Consider the following 24,174-nt stretch of genomic DNA (forward strand, 5'->3'; position numbering starts at 1 on the left):
TATAACTGTAATAATTCAACTGTAAACCTAAATTCAGCCAAATTTGAAAGAGATGCATCTACCTCAGGAAAACGTTATTGAATATGTCAATTGTGTTGTAATGATATGCTTCTTCTAAGTATGTTGTTATTAAATAAATCATTTTTAAAAATAAAAAAAAAAAAGAAAATTGACCAGGAGTGGTGGCGCACGCCTTTATTCCCAGCACTCAGGAGGCAGAAGCAGGAGGATCTCTGTGAGTTCAAGGCCAGCCTGGTCTACATAGTGAATTCCAGGACAGCTGGGGCTACAGGGAGACCCTGTCTCAAAAATGGTTTTTAGCTTGAGTGTCTAACTGAATCTAAACTGAAATTGCTCTTTAAGGTTTTACTCTGGGAGCAATAGTGACTTGCTAGTACAGAAGAATGTCTGGGAAGCGGCTGTTAGTAATTGCTTTTGGAGGAAACAAAATCACCTTCTTGATCTTTGGGGATGTCGAAAATGAGCAAACATTGAGAGGCTATTTTAGATGAAAACATTCAGAATTCAAATTAGAGGCTGCAGAATAAATTCTATCAAAACATGGATTTGGTTCACAGCAATTTAAAACTCTAGTATTTTACTGAATTCAAAAGACTGGAGACTGTTTTGTTCAGTCAGCGAACTAACCAGTGGGAACCAATGCTTTTGAATTACATTGTCCCTTTTGTTTTAACAATAGAAAGTCTCCATAATATATTGAATATGGACAAAATAAAGGTGCAATGGAGACAAGTCTGATTAGCCTCAGATAGGCAATAATATTCAACCACAGATGTGAGGATATACGTACTACAGGCTTCTCAGTGATTTCCATGCCTACCTAGACGACTACTGATTCATCTCATCCATTGTCCTCTTTTTATCTAAACAAAATGTCATCAGCATGTTTAAGGAGGCTAATCTTTATAGAATAAGAATGAGGAGACTGAAGAGATAGTTCAGCAGTTAAGAGTGCTTACTGCTCCTCCAGAGGACCTGAGTTCAATTCCCAGCACCCACAGCTTACAACTGCCTGTAACTCCAGCTCCAAAGGATTCAGTGCCCTCTTCTGGCCTCTACAGGCACCTGCCTCAATTAGCATTCACCCACACAGGCACACACAAATTCATTAAAAAACAAAACAAAACAAAAAAAACCTTAAAAACTAAGAATGTAAATTTTTCTCCATATTGACAATCTAGAATAATCTATGTAATTGTTTAAAGTTTATAGTCTACAGTTTACCAATAAACTACTATTTTCAAAGATTTTTAAGTCAACTGTACAATAGAAACAGATTTAGAAATGGTCTTTACATTTCCCTCTCCAGCCACTAAGGCGTTTTATTGGGTGAATGAATGAGTGAGTGAGTGAATGAGTGATTGAGACAGGGTCTCACTGTGTAGCCAAGGTTGGGTTTGAACTCACAGAGATCTGCCTGCCTTTGCTTCCCAAGTACTGGGATTAAAGCAATCCCATTCCACAGTGTGGGATATCTCCCTAAGAGTTGGTCACAGAGACCACAGAGGCCTTCAAAATTATACAGGCTCTTGTTAGCCTTCTTGGTTGTCCACTAGAACTAGAGGACAAACCTCAGCTGCAAGATATTGAGAAAGCAAGCTGTAATTGAGCTAGAAGCTTTCACCCTGCTGGCTAGTTTTCAAAGTGCTGGAAGATACTATGCAGGCTGCTGAGGGAGAAAAGCGCATCAACTGTCTTACCTAGCTGTGAACCCTATGAACACAAAAATCAACCTGCTGGGCAAGATGTGTCCACCTGTACAATAGTATCATGACTTGTGGAGGTAACCAGCCACCTATTGATTGGCTATCATGCCCCTTCCATGGGAGGAAACCCATGCTTGGTATTGGAAGTCTAGTTAACAACCCATGCCTAGGGAGGTCATAGGCCCAAGGAAGGAACTTACTAATGTTGTTTAATTACATTGAAATAATATCACACTGCTTTCTAAGTATTAATGTTTATGCTCAGGGAGAGAAGCCTCTCTTTGCAGTGAATGACAGTGATTCATGATTACCCAAGGTTTTGAGAATAAGTGATAGCTGATTGCTCAGTCCTGAACAAGACATTTATACCACCCCTTTAAAGCTCAGTGAATATTGTGGAAGACAAGGCAAACCAAAAGATAGGCTGAAGGACTGAGATAACCATCTTCTAGACACAACATAACCATTGTAATCATAAACGCACAACAGTTGAGGTTACCAACAATGGGCCTGCACAGGACTGGCCCTGTCAATAATCAGTCAGGGATGGGAGAAGGGCTCATTGTGGCCTGCTCCTTGCCCTTGAACTGTTAGCTATCGATAGACTCTGGGAAAGGGGGAATTACTATCTTCTGTTGTGTATCCACTGCTGAGCCCACCAGGCACTGATGGATAGTTCCAAAACCGTGGCCACACAGGTAAATGGTCCTGGTTAAACTCAATGGATCACAAAATAAAATGAGTATACATGAATGTCAGAAAGTGATTTGTAGGAAGAGGAGAGGTGGGTAGACGGGAGGTGGGAGATGAGAGAGGGTGGGCGTGAGAGTGGCTAGTATGCACTATACACATGTGTGAAATTGTCAATTAAACCATTTAATTAATAAAAAAAGTAAATCAGGTGTAGTAAACAGGTGAGAACAAGGACACACATTCCAGTCAAAGAACTAGCTGAGTGATCTGTTTACTTCAGTGTCTCTTCTTTGGGTTATCCAATCACCAAAAGAAGAGAAAACATAACAAGAACATTTTCCCTCTCATTTTGTTCTGTCAGCTTTCATGTCACATATTTTTTAAATCATTGCTAGCTGCGGTGTGGGTAAGCACTGGTGGCTTTAGTATCACCTGGACCTTGTCAGCCATGCAGAGTTGCAGGTTTTACCTCAGCCCTGCAGAGTCACGTGCCACAGAACACAGATGGTGTGCATGCACCATTGTGGCATGCTGGTCTAAAAGCTCAAGGTGTCCTTATGCACACACTTCGGGATACATATGTATGTGACATGCTGTCTACAAAAGAAATAGAAGCAGGAGAAATAAAACCAGCTCCTATAGGGCTTTGATGTGAAGGACATAAAAGCCTGAAGTTAGCATTCTTGGAGGCCTGAATTGCAGCAGCAACTCACTTGGCTATGAGTCCTTTGGCAAATCACTTTATTTCATTAAAATCTTGCTTCTTCATTTTTTAAAACAGTGATGATTGTCTTTGCAAAACCTATGCAGTGGAACTAATATGAAGTTCCATCAGAAGATGATGTAAAAACACTTTGAAAGCATGAAACATTCTCATTAGAAATATAAAAATATTAAGTAATGTTCTGAGTATGCATGAAAGCTCATATTAAAATCTCTTAACCAACGTAAATATATTTTATTAAAATTATGTGTATGTGTATACACATACACACACACACACACACACACACACGTAAGCACACATTGTTCCCTAAATGTAGGCTAACAAACAAATGAATTCTATCAGTTCTTAAATAGAATTCAGATTCCAAAGTATAATAGCTCCTGTTAGTTTTCACAAGAACAGGAGAGTGGTGCGTAATCCTTTTTGAAATGAAGCAGTAAAGAGCAACCAAGACACTTTAATAAGCAATGTCAAAAAAAGCACAATCACTTTTAGAGTACAGAAGGCACCTCATTGCCAGGCTGTTATGATGAGATGAGCCCCTTACTTTGTTTTAACACCTTTCTGGGTGACAAGGAGAAAAACCATATCATTTATTATTTGAGAGCACAGCCTTTGGGAGTCACAAAGATTCAAGAGTGAATCCTGATGAGCTCTGTAGCCTGGCCTATACTTATATCTCTGTGAAATGAGGGTGAGGAAGCACTAGTCTCTTGGGGTTACTCTTAGAATCAAACCACATAATGTCAATATATAATGAACGCTCGTTACATGCCAGCTATTATTATCATCATTCATTTAAAACACCGGTTTGTACCCAACCCCCCTTCTTTTCTTGTGGCAGAGTCAGGGACAAGTGCATGCTGAAGGAATTCTTCCATGCACAAAAGCCCCTGGTGGAGGTGAATGATGATGCCGAGGAAAGCTGCTAGTATGAAACAGAGATCAAAGTTCCACATTATATTATCACTATCCTGCAACCTTGAATCTTGCTAAAGCATTGGACTTAATGCAAGTGTTCAAAACTGTTAAGAAAGGGTTACTAAAGAGGTACTCTGTGCCACTGTGATGGCTAGTGTTAATTGTCAACTTGACAGAATCTAGAATTACCTGGGAGATGGGCCTCTGAGTATGTCTGTGGAGGATTATCTTAATTACATAATTTGATGTGGGTAGCACCTTTTCCTGGATGGGATCCGGGACTGTACAAATGGAGAAAGGGGTAGCAGCATGTGTTCATGGCTCTCTGCTTCCTGATTGTGGATGCTATATAACTATCTGCTTCAAGTTCCTGCTGCCATGACTTCCTCACAATGATGGACTGTGCCCTAGGATTGTGAATCAGAATAAATCCTTCTTCCTTAAGTTGCTTTTGTCAGAGTATTTTATCACAATAACAGGAAAGGAAACCAAGGAAAGGGAAGGGTCTGATACTGAAGGCAAGGCTGTACCTTCCCTCTCCTCTTTAACCACATCCACTCTTCCACTGTAGTGAGGTAATTCACTGCTGCATGCTCAATGACTGACAGAAGCACAAAGAGGGAGCTGACCTACATGTAGATGTCCACTGCCTTGATGTAGGACACTCGGGGCATGGCGACACTCACATCAGTGATGATCATGGACATGGTGAGTACCATGGTGATTCTTGTGGTTCAAGAACAATGACAAGCTCAGTGACCTTGTTATAGGATGGAGTTTGCAAACAAACAAACAAAATAAATAAATAAATCACCAGTACCATTTTAAGAAAAGTAGCAAGGTAAATTTTAATTTTTGACTGGCCAGGCTGTCTATCTCGGGAGTAGAAGCAGCCCTGATGATTGTTGGATCAGAGTTTTTATAGGGTTACAGAAATATTATTCAAACAGGACATTTTTGAACCAATCAGGTTTGTACAACATAGCAGCCAACTTCCTAGCCATAACAAGTACAGTAAGAAAGCTTAAATCAGCAGTTACCAGGTGGTCACATAATAACAGGATAACAGAGTGGTCTTATGCTCTGTGTCAAGGTGACCTAAAATAGCAAGCGGATTATAGAAGTGAAAACAAGCTGTTAGCCAGATGTAAAATGTTGGAATTAGCACATTCCATGGTTCATGGCTAGAACAATTTCCCGAGACCCAGCAGTTCCCATTTTCCTTTTGGTGTGGAGCAAAGTTGCTGCTAAAATGGCTCTGAACAAAATGGAGTAACTTAGGTAAGTTTGCTGAGCCAGTTCAACCTAACCATTGAGTTCCTGGATCTGGTGCTGATCACACCAGCATGTGCATCTCCAGAACAAAATCAATTTGGTGATGCAGGAGCTGGAGTGAACTCCCATACCTAGAGGCTTTCACTGGATTTTTCTTTCTACCTCTGTTTTTCACTGTTGCCTATAATGTATCCTTCCTTCCATTTGAAGACACAGAAAGCAACATACATATCTGGAGTCTCCCCTCAAAAGGGCCATTTCTTATCATTCCAGAAAGGTAAAAATTGCCTGATAAAAAAGGAAGGAAGGAAAAAAAGAAAGAAAGAAAGAAAGAGAAAGAGGACAGACAGAAAAAGAAAGAAAGAAAGAAAGAAATCCAAAGCTCATTTCCATTAGCCTTTCCCTAAATTTTTAATAACTATTTCAGTTGATAAATTGTCTTTTGGTCTACTACTCTTTGCTACTGCAAAGGGAGCTTATTTCTTCTTGGGTGATCTTCGGTACTATTGTAGACTAGTATTTACCATATGATTCTTGCATAGAGAATGCTAAAGAGTGTGAAAGAAAAATTCCCTGAAAAACTGCATCTTAAAACTGAACTCTTTGCTGATCAACTGATAACTGATTAGAACTTCAGTGATTGTGGAGAGTTTGGAATCCTGCAGGTCCAGAGCCCAACTACCATTTATCTTGAACTGTCTTTCTTGCCCACCTCTGTTTCTAACTTAACAACCTATGACTAACAGATTCAAAACCTTTTGGAGCATATTAATTTAGACAACCAGCTTATACCAACCTAAAGGCTGAGTGACATCAGATAAGATCTGAGGCTTATAGTTGAAATTTCTCTTTTGCTGTAACTGCTTACTTAGTGTGTTTTCACCAATATATTTGAAAAGTGTCTTGATTTATGACTTTGTTTTGTTATTCTTGGAGTAGCAAAAAAGCCCCATAAGATTAACTGGTCAAAAAATAAAATCTCTGTCTGTTGGAAGACCCACCTTTCCAGTGTCATTGGTTAATCACTTGGTCATGGGATCACCCCTAAGAAGGTGGGTTCACATTAAGTATGCTTAGATGAGCAGAATATCTACTGCATTAATGAGATGGTGAACTTTTCCTGCCTGGAATCCCCCCACCTCCTAGAGCTGTGCTTCTGGACCCAGCCACAAGCATGTGGCTCTCTGTAAGTCTGTAATATCTCTCCTTTTCTTCCTCATATCCCTTTTCTAAACATGCTTTCTTTAATGATTTCGCTGCCCCTAGCATCTTGTATTTCTTTACATTTTCTCTAAAGCTTCCTTCTCCCAGTCATGTGTCTGTCAGTCCACCCTGTGTCTGTCTTCCGTGCAGGCTCTAAATCTGCACAGCTTCATTTTTTTCCTTCTCCTCTCCATTCTCTTCAAGGCAGCTGCCAAGATTCTCAGCTTGCCTACCCTGAGGATTCTTCTTTAAATTCTAATAAAATTGTTCTAAATCTTCCGTTTGAGTCCATTCTTAAATTCTCTTATGAAATTTAAGACTAAGAATGCTCTAGGGGGACACTTTTTCTCCTCTGTATCATTACAATAAAAACTTCATGAAACTGTTACCATGTTGGAACATGGAATTTGGGGTGACCTGAGAATGTGTTTTCAGACCATCAGCACTCATATTTGGCTCCAGAATAAACTATCTCTTACCTCCTTTGAGGTGAGAGTTGAGCTTTTGCAGCTATGGTTACCATTATCCCTTGTTAATAAAGCTATACGTCAGTTGAAACTCAGAGTGTGCCGTGTGCTACTTTTGGAGGTTCAGTTACTGAGCCACTGGTAAATTTTCCTCTTTCTAGCCCCTCTGCTTTCTTACTCCCCTTTCCTTTTCTTTCTATCATTTTTCTAGAAGCTTCCCCCTTTTCCTGGCTTTTTCTTCTCTTCCTTTCCTCTCTTTCATCTCTTGCAGGAGCATCAAAGGAGATGAGGTCTGAGTTTTGAGGGACAATGGAGGAAAATACGACTCAGACTTTAATAAACTGCTGGCTGCAGGGAGGGCCATTCTATATTGACACTAATTTTCAGAGAGCTCTTGCTAGAGTGCTGCCTAGAGAGAAGGTACCATGTTGTAAATATCTGAAATGCACACTGGCTGGTGTGGTTTATTTCTTAACTTCCCTTCAAGGAGGTGCAAATGAAATCTTTAAGTTTCGTGGAGTTCCAAGAAGCAGGAAAAGCACCATGATTCACTCTTAACGAAAGATACACAGCATGGACAGCTTTCACCAAGAGACTTCTATCCTTTCTGCAAAAGAATGTGTGAGGTCCTCCTTGGAGGGAGCCCAGTGTTAAACACAATGGCCACTCTACAGAGGCATTCCATTTCTTTTGAAAGAATTTTTTTGCTTTGCACAACAAAGAACAATACAACCTGGTATTTGATGGTCACCATGGGAAAACCCAGAATTTCACCTTGATACTGATTTGAACTCCTAAATACTATTCTAGCTCTTTTATTTATTACTTTTATTTTATGTGAATGAGTGTATTGTCTGCATGCCAGTAAGTGCACCCATGTCATGCAATGCCCATGGAGGTCAGAAGAGGGTGTTGGATTCCCTGGAACTGAAGTTACGGTTGGTTGTTAGCTGTCATGTGGGTGCTGGGAATTAAAGGCTGGTCTTCTGCAAGAACAGCCAGTGCTCTTAACTGCTGAGCCATCTCTCTAGCCCCTATTCTAGCTCTTAACATTAAGCACACACCACTGTGTGTTTTACACCAATAACAGTAAAATCAATAGCCTGCATATAACTACATGCTGTTTACATGCTTTGGCTCCAAAACACACTTGGTACATAAGTATTAAGATGTGAATTTTTTATTAACATTATACGTAGATCTGGAGCCAAGATTACAGCATAAAACCTGCTTGTTTCAATTGAGTATTTACTTACCATGAACCTTGGTAAATATCAATTAGCCACACATTACACAAAAGAAATATGTCCAAAGAATAGCTAAGTGATTGGCCCAAATTTTGTCAAGAGCAGATTTCAAATTCTTCCTTGTCAATGCTAAACCTGTGCATTTGTTACAGTAGCAAAAAACTTCTTAAAACTAGTGAAGACAGTAACATCTCTGGTCTGGGTGGAACTTGAACATTTTTCAGATCACCTGGTGACAGGACCACCCCTAGGAAGGTGGGTTCACCTTAAGTTATGCTAAAGAGATGGGTGGAATACTTAGGGCATTAATGGGCTGGCAAACTTTTCCTACCCAGAATCTCTCCCCTAGTGCTTTGCTTAGGGATTGGATCAGGTTACACAAGTGCTTCTCTAAATGTGTGCCCGCTTTTCAGAGTTCTTCAGAAAAGCGTAACCTCTCCTTTTCTTCTTTATATCTCTTTTTTTAAACATGCTTTTCATAATGCTCTGGGCTGCCCCAACATTTTGGGCTTTTTTTTTTTTTTTGGTCTGTTTGAGACCGGGTCTCCCTGTAACCCCAGCTGGCCAGGAACTCACAGAGATCCTCTCCCTCCCAGAGTGTTAGAATTAAATGCATGTGCCACCACGCCTGGGTTCTTCTTACCTTTTCTCTAAAGCTCCCTTCCCCTCTTCATGTGGTTGCACAACCACCATGTCTGACATTCATGCAGGCTCTAAACCAGCATGACTACATGGCTTTTTTCTTCTCCCCTCCATTCTCCCCCTCACCGAAGCTGCTGAGATTTACAGTTTAGTGTCCTGAGAATTTTCCCCTTAAATTCTAATAAAATTGTCTCAAAGCTTCTGTTTGAGTCTACTCTCAAATTTCTTTATAAATGAGACTAAGAACCCTTAAGAGGACCCTGTTTTTACCTCATTTTTTTTCTTGGGTTATTTTTATTTTTTTGAGACAGGGTCTCCTTGTGGCCTAGGTGGCCTGGAACTCATTATGAAGACCAGGCTGGCCTTGATCTAACAGAGATTCCCCTGCCTTTGCGTCCCAAGAACTGGGATTAAGGGCAGGGATAATCACACTAAGCTTTTATTTTAGACCTGAAGGGAATTCCATTTTGTTTATAAGATTATAAACCAATTTCCATACATGGCAGATCGCTGAGGCAAGATGCTACAAAATCCTGTGGAGATAAATCAAAAGGCACACAGAGAGTACTTTGTACTTTCAAAACACCAAAAGTTTTAATCCCTTTAAAACCTTCTACTAGAAAATGAAGGGATCCTGAGCTCATATTCCTATATGGTAACTTACATTAGTTCAAAATTTCTAAATGTCGATAAAGCTTGGACAAAGACCAAATGCCCTCAAATAAACGTTGCCTAGACATATATTTTATTCTTTGATCTAGTTGTATGTATAATTTGTCAGTAGGTTGTTGGACTACTATGGTTCCCTCTGTTCTTTTTTTTAAACTATCTAGGCATTATTTATCTCTTGCGTTGTCTAACCCTTCCACCATGGTTTCCCCATTTGAGGTGCCTCCATTTTTCCCATTTCTCCCTTAATAATACCCTTCTCCTATGGTCCCACCTCTCTTGAGCTCCTTCTTTCCCTTTATCCCCTAGGTTCCTTGTATAACCTTCCCTCCTCCCTCCCCTTAAAATAACCCCATTTTTATCCATATCTCCCTTATTAAGGCCTGTTTCCTACTGTTCTTCTCTTTCGGATTCTTTCTTTTCCTCTACCTCCCTGGTTCCCTTTCATTATCTTGGTTCCTGTAGTTATGTCGGGATACATAATCACTTATCAGGATTTGGTGCTAGGATCCACATATGAGGGAGAACATATGTCATTTTTTTTTTTCTGAGTCTGTGTTACTTCACTTAGTATAACAATTTCTGGTTATATCCATTTTCCTGCAACTTTCATGATTTCATCTTTCTTTACTGCTGAGTAAAACTCCATTGTATAAATGAACCACATTTTCATTATCCACTTGTCAGTTGAGGGACACTTAGGTTGCTTCCACCTCTTAGCTATTGTGAAAAGAGCAGCAACAAACATGGATGTACAAGTGTCTCTGCAACAGGATGAGTTCTTTGGGTATTTGCCAAGGAGTGATATAACTGAGTCAAATGGTAGGTTCATTTGTAGTTTTTTGAGTTCTCCACACTGCTTTCCATAGGGGTTGAACAAGTTTTCAGTCCCACCAGCAGTGAATGAGTGTTCCCCTTTCCCCACATCCTCTCCAACATTTGGTATCATTTGGTCTCTTGATCTTAGCCAGTCTGACTAGGGTAAGATGAAATCTTAAAGTGGTTGTAATTTGCATTTCCCTAATTACCAGTGATGTTGAATGCCTTTTTTTTTGGTCTTTTTGAGGCAGGGTCTCCTTGTAGCCCCAGCTGTCCTGGAACTTGCTATGTAGACCAGGCTGGCCTTGAACTCACAAAGATCTGCTGCCTCTGCCTCCCAAGTACTGGGATTAAAGGCGTGTGCCACCACGCTTCTTTGCCATCTTTATTTCTTCTTTTGAGAACTCTGTTCAGTTCCTTATCCCATCTTTTAATTGGGTTACTTCCTTTCTTCTTTGTTTTTTAAGTTTATTATATATTCTGGATGTTAAACCTCTGTCAGATGTGTTGCTGGTGAAGATTTTCTCCCATTCTGTGGGTTTTCTCTTCACTTCCTTGGTTGCTTCTTTTGATGTACAGAAGCTTTTTAGTGTAATGAGGTCCCACATGTTAATTCTTGCCTTTTTGATTCTTGACCTTGTTTCCTGGGTAGTTGATGTCCCCCAGTTTAGAAAATCCTTTCATACACTTCTATCTTGTAGGTTATTGCCAATGTTTTCTTCTAACAGTTTCAGAGTTTAAGGAGTAAAAGAAAGAATCTGAAAGAGAAGAACAGTAGCGAACAGGTGTTAACAAGGGAGATATGGATAAAAATGAGGTTATTTTAAAGGGGGGGGAAGTTATACAAGGAACCTAGGGGATAAAGGGAAAGAAGTAGCTCAAGAGAGGTAGGACCATAGGAGAAGGGTATTATTAAGGGAGAAAGATGAAAAATGGGGGCACATTTTAGGTATTATTAAGGGAAAAATGGGGGCACTTTAAATGGGGAAACTATGATGGAAGGGTTAGACAATATGAGAGACAAACAATGCCTAGCTAGTTTTAAAAAACCAGAGGGAACTAATCATATTAGGCCAACAACCTACTGACAAATTATGATTGCATGTACTCATATTCGGGTCTTCAATTTTGTTCCATTGGTCTATGGGCCTATTTTTGTGCCAGTAACATGTGTTTTTATGACCATAGTGCTGTAATACAGTTTAGTATCTGCTATAGTAATCCCCCCAGCATTGTGCTTAGTGCTCAGGGTTGTTTTGGCTATCCTTTGGTCTTTGCCCAAGCTCTATCTACAGAGCATATAGTAATTAAAAGTACCAGACTGGTGGAACTAACCTTCTTGGATGTTTAACAGCCATACTTTTGAGGCCTATACTAATTTGGTCAGAAGGGCATAAAGGACAGTTTTTGTTGTCTTGCATTGAATTTATAAATGGCTTTTGGTAGATGGTCATTTTCACAATATTAATTCTTTCAATCCATGAGCATGGGAGGTACTTCCAGCTTCTGATGTCTTCCTCAATACCAGATAGGAGATACCTTCTTTTGAGTTGTTGGCCAGTGTGGCCCAAGAGATTCCCAGAGAGTAACCCAACATAGAACTGGGAAATTGAACAGCAGACCCCAATCTTATCCAAAAGAACATTGACAACTGATTACTGCTTGATGAGGAACTGCTGACCCTCCTAAAACAAAGACCTCTAGATAAGCTGACTAAAAAAACTCTCAGAATGTCCTGTAACTGTGAGTTACCTGTCCTCTTGATCAAGGAGGATGTGGAGACCCCACCAGATGGACTTGAACCAGTGTTCAGTCTACAAAGAGGAGGGTCAACACAGAGGAAATATTTCCTCCATGCTTCCAGGAGAAGCCAACCATGGTCGAACAGGACCTTTGACTTATCTTCACATAGATGGAACTGGTGAAAGAATGGAGCCAGGGGCCCCTCCCAAGCCCAAGTTATCCCTGAGGAACAGATCCTCAAAATGATCTGAAGAGTAAAAATAAATTGTTTTATTTGGGCCAACTGTAGGGTCTTAAATATCCAAAAGGAAAGTATAACCAAAGATTAATGGGGTCAATATAATTTTTAAGAGTCCATATGTATAGCTAAAGGCTACATAACAAGAAACAATGCCAAACAGGAGATACCTTCCTTTGAGTTAATGGCCAAGGTGGCACAGGAGACTCCCAGACAGTAACCCAGCATAGAACTGAGAAAATGAACAGCAGACCCCAATTTTATCTAAAGGAATATTGACAACTGATTGCTGCTAGATGAGGAACAGCTGATGTTCCTAAAACAAGGATCTCTAGATAGGCTGACTAGATTCAGCAGACAGACAAGCACTGGAGAATGGCTGTGGGTGTCAACAGCACAGTGGACCATAACAGGGATGACAGAGTATATGGGCTCCAGTATGTGGGAGGGGGTGGCCATGGGAGGGTGCCATTTGGGAAGTGGGTATATAGATGAATAAGATTGTGTGGGATGTTCTGTATGATATACTCACAAAAAAATCAACAAATAAAAAAAAAGCCGGGTATGTGGTAGCACACGCCTTTAATCCCAGCACTCGGGAGGCAGAGACAGGGGGATCTCTGTGAGTTCAAGTCCAGCGTGGTCTACATAGTGAGTTCCAGGACAGCTGGAGCTACAGGGAGACCCTTTCTCAAAAAGACTCCCCCCCCCAAAAAAAACCAAAGACATATTTAAGGAGGAAGCATAAAAATTTACTTCATATTAATTAGTAGAGGTGATAAATATTACCATTGAAATCTACCTGATGACTTTATATCCATACTCAGGTGCAAGGGATCTGAGTGTAACTGACCGTGACTAGTAATAATCAGATACATAGAGATTAAAGACACACATGTAAACATCTAAGCATTAGTAGCATTAAAAATGTAGGAAACAGCATATTTTAAAATGAAATGGAGATCTTTAAAGGGTAAAAACTCATTCAATTTTGTTTTACAGGGTGTATACTGAGTTCCATATTGTATAACTGTGTTAATTCAACTGTGAACCTAAAAATTTACAGCCACTTTTGAAAGAGATGTATCCTTGCTCTGGAAATTGTTATTGAATATGTTAAAGCTGTAATGAAATGATTCTCCTAATCATGTGGTTATTAAATTAAAAAATAATAAAAAAATGAGATTTTCTGTATGAAACAGTATATTTTTCAAATGAAATGGAGATCTTTTAAAAGGTTAAAACCTCATTCAATTTTATGTCTTATAGAGTTTATACTGAGTACAATATTGTGTAACTATATTAATTCAACTGTGAACCTAAAAATTTACAGCCACTTTTGAAAGAGATGTATCCTTGCTCTGGAAAACTGTTATTGAATATGTCAATGCTGTTGTAATTCAATGCTTCTTCTAATCATGTGGTTATTAAATAAATAATTTAGAAAAATACATAAATTTTTAAAAAGTAAAATACATAAAAAGTCTTCTCTTGATTTTAAAAGATAAAAGATAGAATTTCATTGTTTCAATAGGCAATAATAAGGACTTAGTGGATAAAATAACGATTTAGAACAAAGGTAGAAATGTACATGACTTAAAAGTGTACACTGTGGTTATTGACTATTGGATTAACAACAACAAAAAAAATCGCACTATCTATATTTGCTGGGGAGAAGTAACTATGAGTTATTTCTTCAAAAGGATGCTTAGACCAACTAATTTACTATAGCTTTATTATTTTAAAAGCCAGCACTCTATAATTTCATTGCATAAAATGAGCAATAACAATAACAATAAAATGATGGAGAGTGGGGAGGAGGAATTGTTGGATGCAGGAGTGAATGATATAAACTGACATAAATTCCTGAAGCAATGGAAGTGGAAGTCAGGACTATTAGAGCTATATTAAACATGCTTATGTCTTGAGCCATCCCTTGGAAGTACATTAACTTTGACAAATGATATTCCTTCCAGATCCATTAAAGTTAACATCCCAGTAAAGGGGTTTTGAATCACATGAATTGACCATTTAGTCAAGGAAAGGTCATATACTGGGATTAGAAAATTACATTCCCACCTACTGATATAGGTATGCAGAATTAGAAAAGTCATGAGAAAATATTTACTCAGGCCATTTAACTTGGCTCCCATGAGTCCCTGCAGCTTCACCATATTAACTTTTAAGCACCTGTGTGGGTGTATTAAAGGCAGTCTAGGGAGAATTCTTCATGTCTATGTTTCACTGGCCGTCTTTGTCCAGGCAGGTGGAGCAGTTCATTAGCCAGTATGATGGCAGTAGGCAGACAGATATCACTTGTTGGGCTACTGAGTTTGCTCACCCCAGTTGATGTGTTGCATGTAGTTCTGATTGGGAGGGAAGGAATCACCTGTTGCCTTCATGTAAGAAAAATTTTCCTGGGGCTGGAGAGATGGCTCAGAGTTAAGAACACTGGTTGTTCTTGCAGAAGACCCGGGTTCAAATCCCAGCACCCACACGGCAGCTGACAACTGTCCTTAACTCCAGTCCCAGGGGATCCGACAGCCTCTTCTGACCTCCGCGAACATTGCACAACATGGGTGCACTTACCTACATCCAGGCGATACACAAATACACATAAAATTTTAAAAATAAATAAAAATTTTAAAAAGAGAGACAGAATGTTCTTTCAATAAATCTTTATGAAAAATTAGAATCAGCACTGGCTGAAAGAATGGAGTAAATGTTAGGTTTGTGAAAAGACCAGGACCACTGGAGACCACTCTGAGGGGAGAAAAGAAGAAATTTATTGGGATGGATGAGCTGTTGGACTGCTCCCACGGGAGAAAGGGAGCAGCATTTTCTTGTCACAGCAGGCTGAATTCTATAGTTTTTCTTTTGTGGGCGGGGGTGATGGGACCGTTGCAGGTAGGGTGGGGAATGAGTCAGTAGCAGGTGCCTTGGTGTGGGGCAGTTTCAGTTAGTTGTTTTTCAGATTTTCAGTTGGAGGTGATGGAAAATTGCTGTTATGATCAGGGTACATTGTTAAAAGCAAAGGTCAGGTGGTTACTGAGAAACTAGGATGGTTTAGTTTCTGTTTCCCAGAATGCTGCCCACCGGGTTGTGATTGCCATGTTGCAGGTCAGTGGTGACTTCATCTTGGGACCTAATGTGACTGAACAGCAACAATGCCTTTTTAACCCAGGCGATACACGCATACACATAAAATAAAAATAAGTAAAAAAAAAAAGAAAAAATTTCCTACAGGCATAAGCAGTAAAAAATATGAAGGATATAAGGGAAAAGGAGATGGATGGCTATCAGCACTACTCAGTGGCCAGAGCATCTCTTTTTCCTCATAATTGGAACCAGAGTCCAGTGACAGTCATTAGAAGCTCTGGTAATCTCTGTGATGGCTCCATTATCTCTCTTGTCTAGTTCCCTGGATATTTACATTTCTAAGTATATGGCATGTCCTCTGTTAGGTGTTTTTCTCCATGAATGATTATAGACCTGAAAGCTTTGAAGGCCTTCATTTGATACATCTGGTATCAAGATGCCATTTATTAATACATAGTACAGAGAATGGCATAATTCAAGAACAGAAGCCAAGAAGAAAAGGAATGATGGAGGCAAGAAAGAAGAAGGGGAATAAGAATGAGAGGAAAATATATACCATTCCTCTTCCCATAAATGCTAAACTATCCTTTAGTAAGTATGATTATAGTGTATTTTCTCCTTATCAAATCAATGAAGAGAGAGCATTTCTGATTCACCATACATCAAAAGTTCTGATGGGGGACTGGAGAGATGGCTCAGCAGTTAAGAGTACTGGCTTCTCTTGCAGAGGACCCAGATTCAATTTCCAGCACCCACATGGGGGTGAACAACTAACTGCAACTTCTGTTCCAGAGAATCTGATGCCTTCTTCTGACCTCTGTGGGTATAGCATGACACAGATGTACTTACATACATGCAGGCAAAACACTTATGCACATAAAATAAAAATAATAAATGAAATATAAAAAATTTTGATGACTGTTATCTCCTATGAGAATTACCTAATCACAATGTCATTTCTACTGTTTTTTTTTTGAACCTGAAAATTTATTCAAAACATGGTATGCTAAATATTGGGAACATAATTGCGTATTATACATGACACATGTACACAGGACTGCTCTAGTCACTGCAGGGACATATAGATGGCAACAGAAATCATTGTGTTTAAAGAGCTTTTATCAATACAGATAAGGAAAACGATTACTGTGTGATAGCTAAACATGGACTAGAGGGAAAATACCTAAGGGACACTGTGTGGTTAAAAGAGTGGGTGCACTATGTTTCAAGCATCAGCAACTACTTCCAGCAATGGAGAGATAACAAGATTTGACAGAGAAAGACAGTTACGGAGGCATGCTGGGCAGAGGGAGCATCAGAAAGGATGTGCAGAAGTGGGATGAACACTTAGTCATGGGGGCCTATTTGGGAACAGTGAACACCCAAGTTGATAAAGCTTACTTTAGGTATATTGTGTCAGGAGTAGGGTTACACATCAAGAAATGTTACTTTGTTCTTATCTATTATGAAATTCAAATTTAATGGAATGTTTGATATTTTGCCTGGCAATCCTTAGGGGCACCTGGATCCTCAGCTGATAATATTTACTTCAGTAGCATTGTGAGATGACAGGACATTAGTGTGATCCTGTTTGTATTTTGAAGGTTTCTTTCTGATAGGAGAGTTGATGTAGTTGAGAAGCAGGAAGTGAAATGGGCAATTATAAAGAATTCCACTGAGGCTTAGTACATGTTTACCCCTTCCTTTGGAAGACAGTGTCCCAGACTGTGTTTCTTGAAGCTTCCTTGCACAAAGCTGAGACACACTATCCTGTAAAGGTAGGTATATATTTGGACAATCCAGGGGAAAGTTAGCAAGGGCCAGAATCTGGTTAAGACAGAAGTAGAAAAGAGTTGCTAAATAGACATAAAGACTTCTTCTAGAGGTATAGTGCTCAATGTTCTCTGCAGATGCCTTGGAGCCTCCAAGACTTTTTCAGAGTCTCTGGGTAGTAAAAGTGAATCTGATTGGGTATGGTGGCTCATGCCTTTAATCCCAGCACTCAGAGGCAGGGGCAGGCAGATCTCTGTTGAGTTCAAGGCCAGCCTGATCTACATAGTGAGTTCCAGGTAAGCTGGGGCTACAGGGAGACCCCTGTCTCAAAAAAAAAAAAAAAAAAAGTGGATCTGATAATAGTACCCAGACATCATTCAGTTTTTTTCACTTGTAGTTTGCACAGATGATGTAGTGATGATGATGATGTTGGCTCAGCATGAAGCAAGGTAGCTGCACCAAACCAACCTAGTCACTATTGAGCTCTTTCCCTCTTAGCACTACAGTAAAAAGGAAAAGCCATAAAAATTGATTAATTTTAACAAATTAGAGCTCTTGAATGTATGCCTTTTAAAATCAAATTTTCATGATGCAATGTGAAGTATATGCAAAGTGCTCCTACGAACCAAAGAACAAGCGTATCTTGAGGAAAAACCCTCAGTTATAGGAGTCAAGAGCTGAATTAGACACTAGTTTATTCATTAATTTATTTAGTATTTGTGGTAGTGCTAACCCAATTGAAGGATTGGCATCTGCTATGGTAAGCATTCTACCACTGTCATATCCTCCAGGAGCTACATTTTTTGTTTAAGTGAAACACCATTTTTACTCAAAACAAAACAAAACAAAACAAATAAACAACCCCCCCCAAAAAAACAAAAAAAAACCAAAAAACAAAAAACCCAGCAGAAGACAAATTCATCATTTCTGATATGGGTATCTGGCACCCAGCCATCCAGCTTTTCTTAAAACTGGACCAATCACTTTCACTGTTCAAGTGAAGGAACAATAATGTTGATTGTTAACCACATTATCTGCACTTTAAAGCCCAACGTAGAATGCTGCCAAAATTAAATGTGTCAATATTGTTCTAGTTTACCATCAATTGTTGTGACAAAACACTCTGACCAATACCAACTCGGGGAGGAAAACGTTTATTTGGCTTACGTCTCCTGGGTCACAGTTCATCACCAAGGGAGCTCAAGGAAGGAACTCAGGGCAGAAACCCAGAGGCGGGAATGAAGCACAGGCCACAGAGGAATGCTGCTTACTGGCTTGTTCCTCCCCATGATCTGTCTGCTCTCTTATATGATACGTAACAACCTGTCCAGGGGTGGCAGCACCGACTGGGGGCTGGGGGCTGGGGGCTGGGCCCTCCCACATCACTAAAAATCAAGGAAATCCACACAGACATGGCTACAGGTCAGTCCAACAGAGGCAATTCCCCAATTGAGGCTTCCTCTACCCAGGTGTGTCAAGCTGACAACTAAAGTGATTCAGCACAAATAGGAACCTTATATGACTCAACTTTTAAAATGAAATTTCCTGATATTGTATAATAAATTATAAAAATATTTGCAGGATATAGGAATAGCTGTAAGCCTATGTTTTTCAAATGAGCAGTCTAGTGGGTAAAACAGACCAGTGGATTTTCATCTAGTGAATACAAAACAGACCAGTGGATTTTCATCTCACAGATACAGTTTTAGATTCCACATTACAAATAGCCTTTAAGAAATGTCACTTACTGAGTTTGGAGGAAAATGCAGGAAGGATAGCCACAATTGTCTGCAAGACTATTAAAATAATAGCCATTTTCACTTTTTTTTTTTTTTTTAGTTTTTGAGACAGGGTCTCACTGTAGCCGCAACTGGCCCAGAACTGGCTATTTAGACCAGGCTGGCCTTGGTCTCACAGAGATCCGCTTGCCTTTACCTCTCAATTACTGGGATTAAAGGTGTGGACCTGGCTCATTTTCACTATATTTCTAACAAGATCAGATTTCTCTATTTTCTATGAAAATTTATTGTAACAAACTGAAAAATAAACCAGATAAGATCCAGTTGTCTAGATATAACACCTGAAACTCTGAAACTGCTAGAAGAAAATATAAGGGAAACTCTTCAAGACACTGATGTATGTGATGCATCTTTAGACAACACTCCTGAGGCACAGGAAATAAAAGCAAAAATAGACAAAAGAGGTTCTGTCCAACTACACAGCTTCTACCCAACAAAGGTACTGAACAAAATGAAGAGGCATCTGCATAATGGGAAAGTATGTTTGCTAACTATCTGACAAAGGATCTATATCCAAAATACATAAGGTACCTTAAAAAGTTAATAACAAAACCCCCCAATCATTAAGGAGAAAAGTCCATGAGATTTTCTCAAAAGAAGAAATTCATGTTGCCAGCAACTCGTGAAAAAGTAAAACACTGAAATTCATCATAAGTTATGGAAATACAAGTAAAGCTATAATGAGCAGACATCTTATCCCAATTTAAAAAATGGCTATCAAAGGCTCAAAAAATAACAAATGCTGGCAAGTATTTGGAGAAAAAGGAACTTTTATATATTGTTGGTTGGAATGTAAATTGGAACAGTTATTTGAAGAACATTATGGAAGTTCCTTAAGACAGTAGATTTACCATATGATCCAGCTACCCCACTTCTGGATATATATCTGAAAGGAGTATCAGTATATCAACAATCAGTGAGATAACTGGTCATCCATGTTTATTGGTGCAGTGTCCACAATAATTGAGATGTGCATCAGCCCAAGTGTTTATCATGGATAAAGAAAATCCCGTATGTAGAATGAAATACTATTATGGCATAAAATAATTATATTCAATCATTTGTAACAAAATGTGGAACTGGAGGACTATGTCAAGTGATGTTAAGTCAGACAAAGAAAGACAAGTTCCACATATTTTCTCTCAAGTGTAGATATTTTAAAAAGTTAGCAGAATGCATAATAGTAATTACTGGTTTCTAGAAAGATTAAGGGGATGAAGGGATGGGTACTTCAACATAGGTAGAGTATGTTCTAGTGTTTTTGCACAGTGGGGACTATAGTTTACAATACCCTATAATATACTTTATGAATAACTAGGAGAAGAGGTAAAAGACACCCAACATAAAGTAATGATAAGGTGGTGAAAATGTTAATTACCTTGATTTGATCAATATGTATTATACGTGTTTTGGAATACCACACTGTACCTTCCAGGAATCAAGTAGTACCACATTTAGAAAGGCAAGTAAAACAATAGGCAGGATTTGAAGGGAAGCAAAAGTCTGTAGCGGTATATGGGAATACTGCTGTTCATTGTAATACAAGTGAGAGAGGGGTTTCTTTAATTTGGATATTCTACACGAATATGCACAACTTTCTTCTCTCTAAGGTATCAGATATAGATGCAGGAGGACAGAATTTCCTCTTCCGAGTTCTTCAGTTGCTTCAACCTGCTAGTTCCTGTAGTTCTCATTGTGTAAGTGCAGAGCAGCTAACATGAGGGATCTGATCAGAAGTCATGTTCACGAACATTTAGAGACTGAATGCCTTTCTCATTCTCTTTTGAGGGATGGCAATGTGCCCTCAGACTCCCTTCTGGGTCTGTTTGCTCCACTGCAGTACTGGGGTCAGCACACAGATGTTCTGATATGAAGCACAGTTAAAACAATTTACTCATTCAGATGATATTTTTCCTTGAAGATAATCAAACCAAATGTTTGCAGATTGAGGCTTTTAATAGGGAAAAGAGGTGACCAAATTATTGATATTGATGATTTATATCTTCAAATGATCTTTGAAGTATGCATATAATTTGTGAACATTAGCTTCAAAAGCATCCTTTCTGGAATGACCTGTGTGAGTTACAATGATAGAGAACCACTTATCAAAAATATTCTCTCTAGACAGAGCCTTACAAGTGAAAGAACAAAATCAGATTAAATGAGAGAGCTCCGCCCTGAACCAGATACCAAGGCAAGTGGCAGTAATTTCTGGGCTCCCAGTAAGTAACAAGTCATCCAAGTGCTTGCATTGACACCTTCCAGTTTGTATGGACTCAATAACCACCAGTTATGTATTGGCCCCTATAAATCAGCATGTGTGACAGTGGCTCCCTGCTAGACGGAGTAGCCAATCACTACTGTGTGGTGACTTAATGAGGCTGGCACTGTGTTTCCACCTGAAGTTTTTAACCAACCAAAGTGCTGCATTATATAACATTCTACTGTTGTGGAATCTCATTTTAACCTTTGACTTAAACCTTAATTTCTAATCAGAACTCAAGTTTCCAAATTAAACAACCCCTACCCTAGAATTTATTAAGGGACCACCAGTGTGGTATGAATTAATTTAAAAATTCTTCCTTCTAAGCTGTAAACATTTGACTTGCAAAGCCAGATTGACCTGGGTAAGGAAGAGGGGATTCTTTGAGTGAGAAAAGGGATAGTTTTTAAAAATGAGTTCAATTTTGCTCTATTATCTCACCTCTTTCCTTACTACCATCCAGCTGCTGACCAGCCATGATGATGAGTCACTGACTCATCCTCAAACTTTCAGTTCCCAAGGAAAGAGCCCCAGTTATAACTTGCACTTAACAGTCAGCAAGATAACCTTAACCTGAACACTTATCTTTCTCCCTACTACCCATCACTCTCTTTTTTCATGAAGCATCCATTTTTATTTTCCTTCCTGGCCTTTTTTCTATAGTGTAATTTTACAAGAAATGGAAAGTTTTATTTACCCAGGGATACTCTTGCAGGAACAGCCCTTCGGTCAATCCAGAATGAAACTCATGAAATCATCACCATCAACATGGCTGGGAAATAGGTTTACATCACAAAGAAGAAAATATGCCTCTTAGGCACAAAAGCCAGTTAGGCATAGTGGTACATGCCTTTAATCTCAGCACTTGGAAGATAGAGGCAGGGAGATCTCTGTGAGATCAAGGCCAGCCTGATCTACATAGTGAGTTCTAGGCCAGCTGGAGCTACATGGACACTTGTCTCAAAAGGCAAGAAAAGAAAAAAAAGAAAAGAAAAGACCATCTGTAGGACTTCTCACCAGTTATGATGATGTCCCAGTTACATTTAATATTTACCCTCGCTTTTCATCTTTCATTCATATTCATACATTTTAATGCATATTAATAACAATGACACAAATATTAATATTTCCTAAACTAAGGTAAAATAATGAATACATTTTAAAATTTAAAGTAAATACTGAATAGTTTATGGATAATGGTTAGGTTAATTTTTCTGTATTGAAATTTAAGTGAAATTATTTAAAATACAGAGATTATCAATTAAACTATAAAGCAAAATCATAGGTAATGGAAAGTTAGAGAACTCTTCTGGTAATTTCAGAGGAAACACAAAATGGCAAACCTGTTGGATGGATCAGGTGAATTGGTCCAAGACTTTACATACACCAGGTAAGCCCACTTTGAACTGGGAGGCTCTACTTGTCATTGCCTATTCTCAGTTAACTGCTCATTATATTTTTCCTCTTATCAGATTCCAAGCTTCTCTGTCACTATTAGTTGACAATGTGCTTTGATACATATATATATGTATATATGTATATACTTCAATATTACTAATTCCATTAGTAAAAGATACATCATGAAGTACATTCTGTGGTTAAAATATACATCACCCTTTGTTCTAGTCTTTGTCTTGTATTTGCACTTGCTCTTAGCCCAAAGGCTGAGAGGTGATCATTGTGTGTCACTCACCTTACTACTGTGTGCAGTTGAGAGCTTTGATTATGGCTGCAGAGTAGAATAATAGCATACAACCTGCAGAGTGTCACATCATTGTTGGAAGATTAAAATACATTAACTATAAAAGCTATCCATAAAGAAAGATAGTATTACAGTATAATCACCCCTTGGTAATACTATCTAATAGTGTTATTAATCACCCCTGTAATATTATCTAGGGCATCAAAATCTATAGAAGTACAGGTCCCCATTTAAAATGGTGCAGCATTTGCATATAACCTATGCACATCTTTCCAAATACTTTAATTCACATCTGTTATTTGCAGTGCCCAAAACAATGCAAATTCTATGTAAATAGCTGTTATGTCACATTGTTTTGGGAGTCAGGACAGCACATAATTATGGTCATGGTCAATATAAACCTGTTTACAAATTATTCTCATGTCTATGAATGTGAAAACACTAGATACAGAGGGTTGACTGAGGTGGTTCTCTGTTGATTATTGAAATAATTTTAGGTATATGATAATGATGATGATGAAGAAGAAGATGATGATTATGCAATGATAAGGATTAAACCTGGAGTCTCACAGGTACTAGGTAAGCACTGTATTGCTGAGTTACACCTCTGCTCATACTTTTTATTGCTTTCTTGAGACAGGGTCTCCCTGAAGCCCCAGCTGGCCTGGAACTCACTATGTAGACCAGGCTGGCCTTGATCTCACAGAGATCTGCCTACCTCAACCTCCTGAGTACTTGGATTAAAGATATGCATCACCGCGCCTGGCTATCCTCATACTTTTCTGGAGAATAATTATCTAGGTTTTTATTGGTGGGGCTGGTGCAAGGGATCAGGAAAAAAAATATGTTGCTCCATCTCGTGGCTCTTTGGGGAAGGGAAGAGCAGGGATGGTACTGTGGTTAGAGTACAGGGGGTTTGTTTTCCTACAACAACACACAACTCTACCTTATAAGAATGTAAATCATCATTTTGGGTAATGCAACAGAGTCTGACTTCATCTTTCATGCTTGACTACTGAGGGTTCTCAAGCCCCATTTTCACTTCCTTTTTGCCCTGTATATAGCAATCTAAAAAACGAAAATGAGTAAACAACCCTGAACAAACATGGAAAGCGTCTTTTGGCACCTGTGAAAAGTTCAAGTCATCAATGTGTACCCCACATAAGG

General features: G+C 39.0%; 1 protein-coding gene across 1 annotated transcript in view; it reads right to left on the bottom strand.

Annotated features, from left to right (window-relative positions):
• Gabrr3 (gamma-aminobutyric acid type A receptor rho3 subunit) overlaps positions 1–24,174 on the bottom strand; it is a 63,964-nt gene that overhangs the window by 7,672 nt on the left and 32,118 nt on the right. Inside the window, 2 exon segments of the mRNA XM_008841736.2 lie at positions 4,599–4,795; positions 22,003–22,155. Coding sequence (XP_008839958.2) covers positions 4,599–4,795; positions 22,003–22,155 — 350 coding nt within the window.

Source organism: Nannospalax galili, unplaced genomic scaffold, assembly GCF_000622305.1.
Source record: "Nannospalax galili isolate Female #2095 unplaced genomic scaffold, S.galili_v1.0 scaffold821, whole genome shotgun sequence".
NCBI classification, from domain to species: domain Eukaryota; kingdom Metazoa; phylum Chordata; class Mammalia; order Rodentia; family Spalacidae; genus Nannospalax; species Nannospalax galili.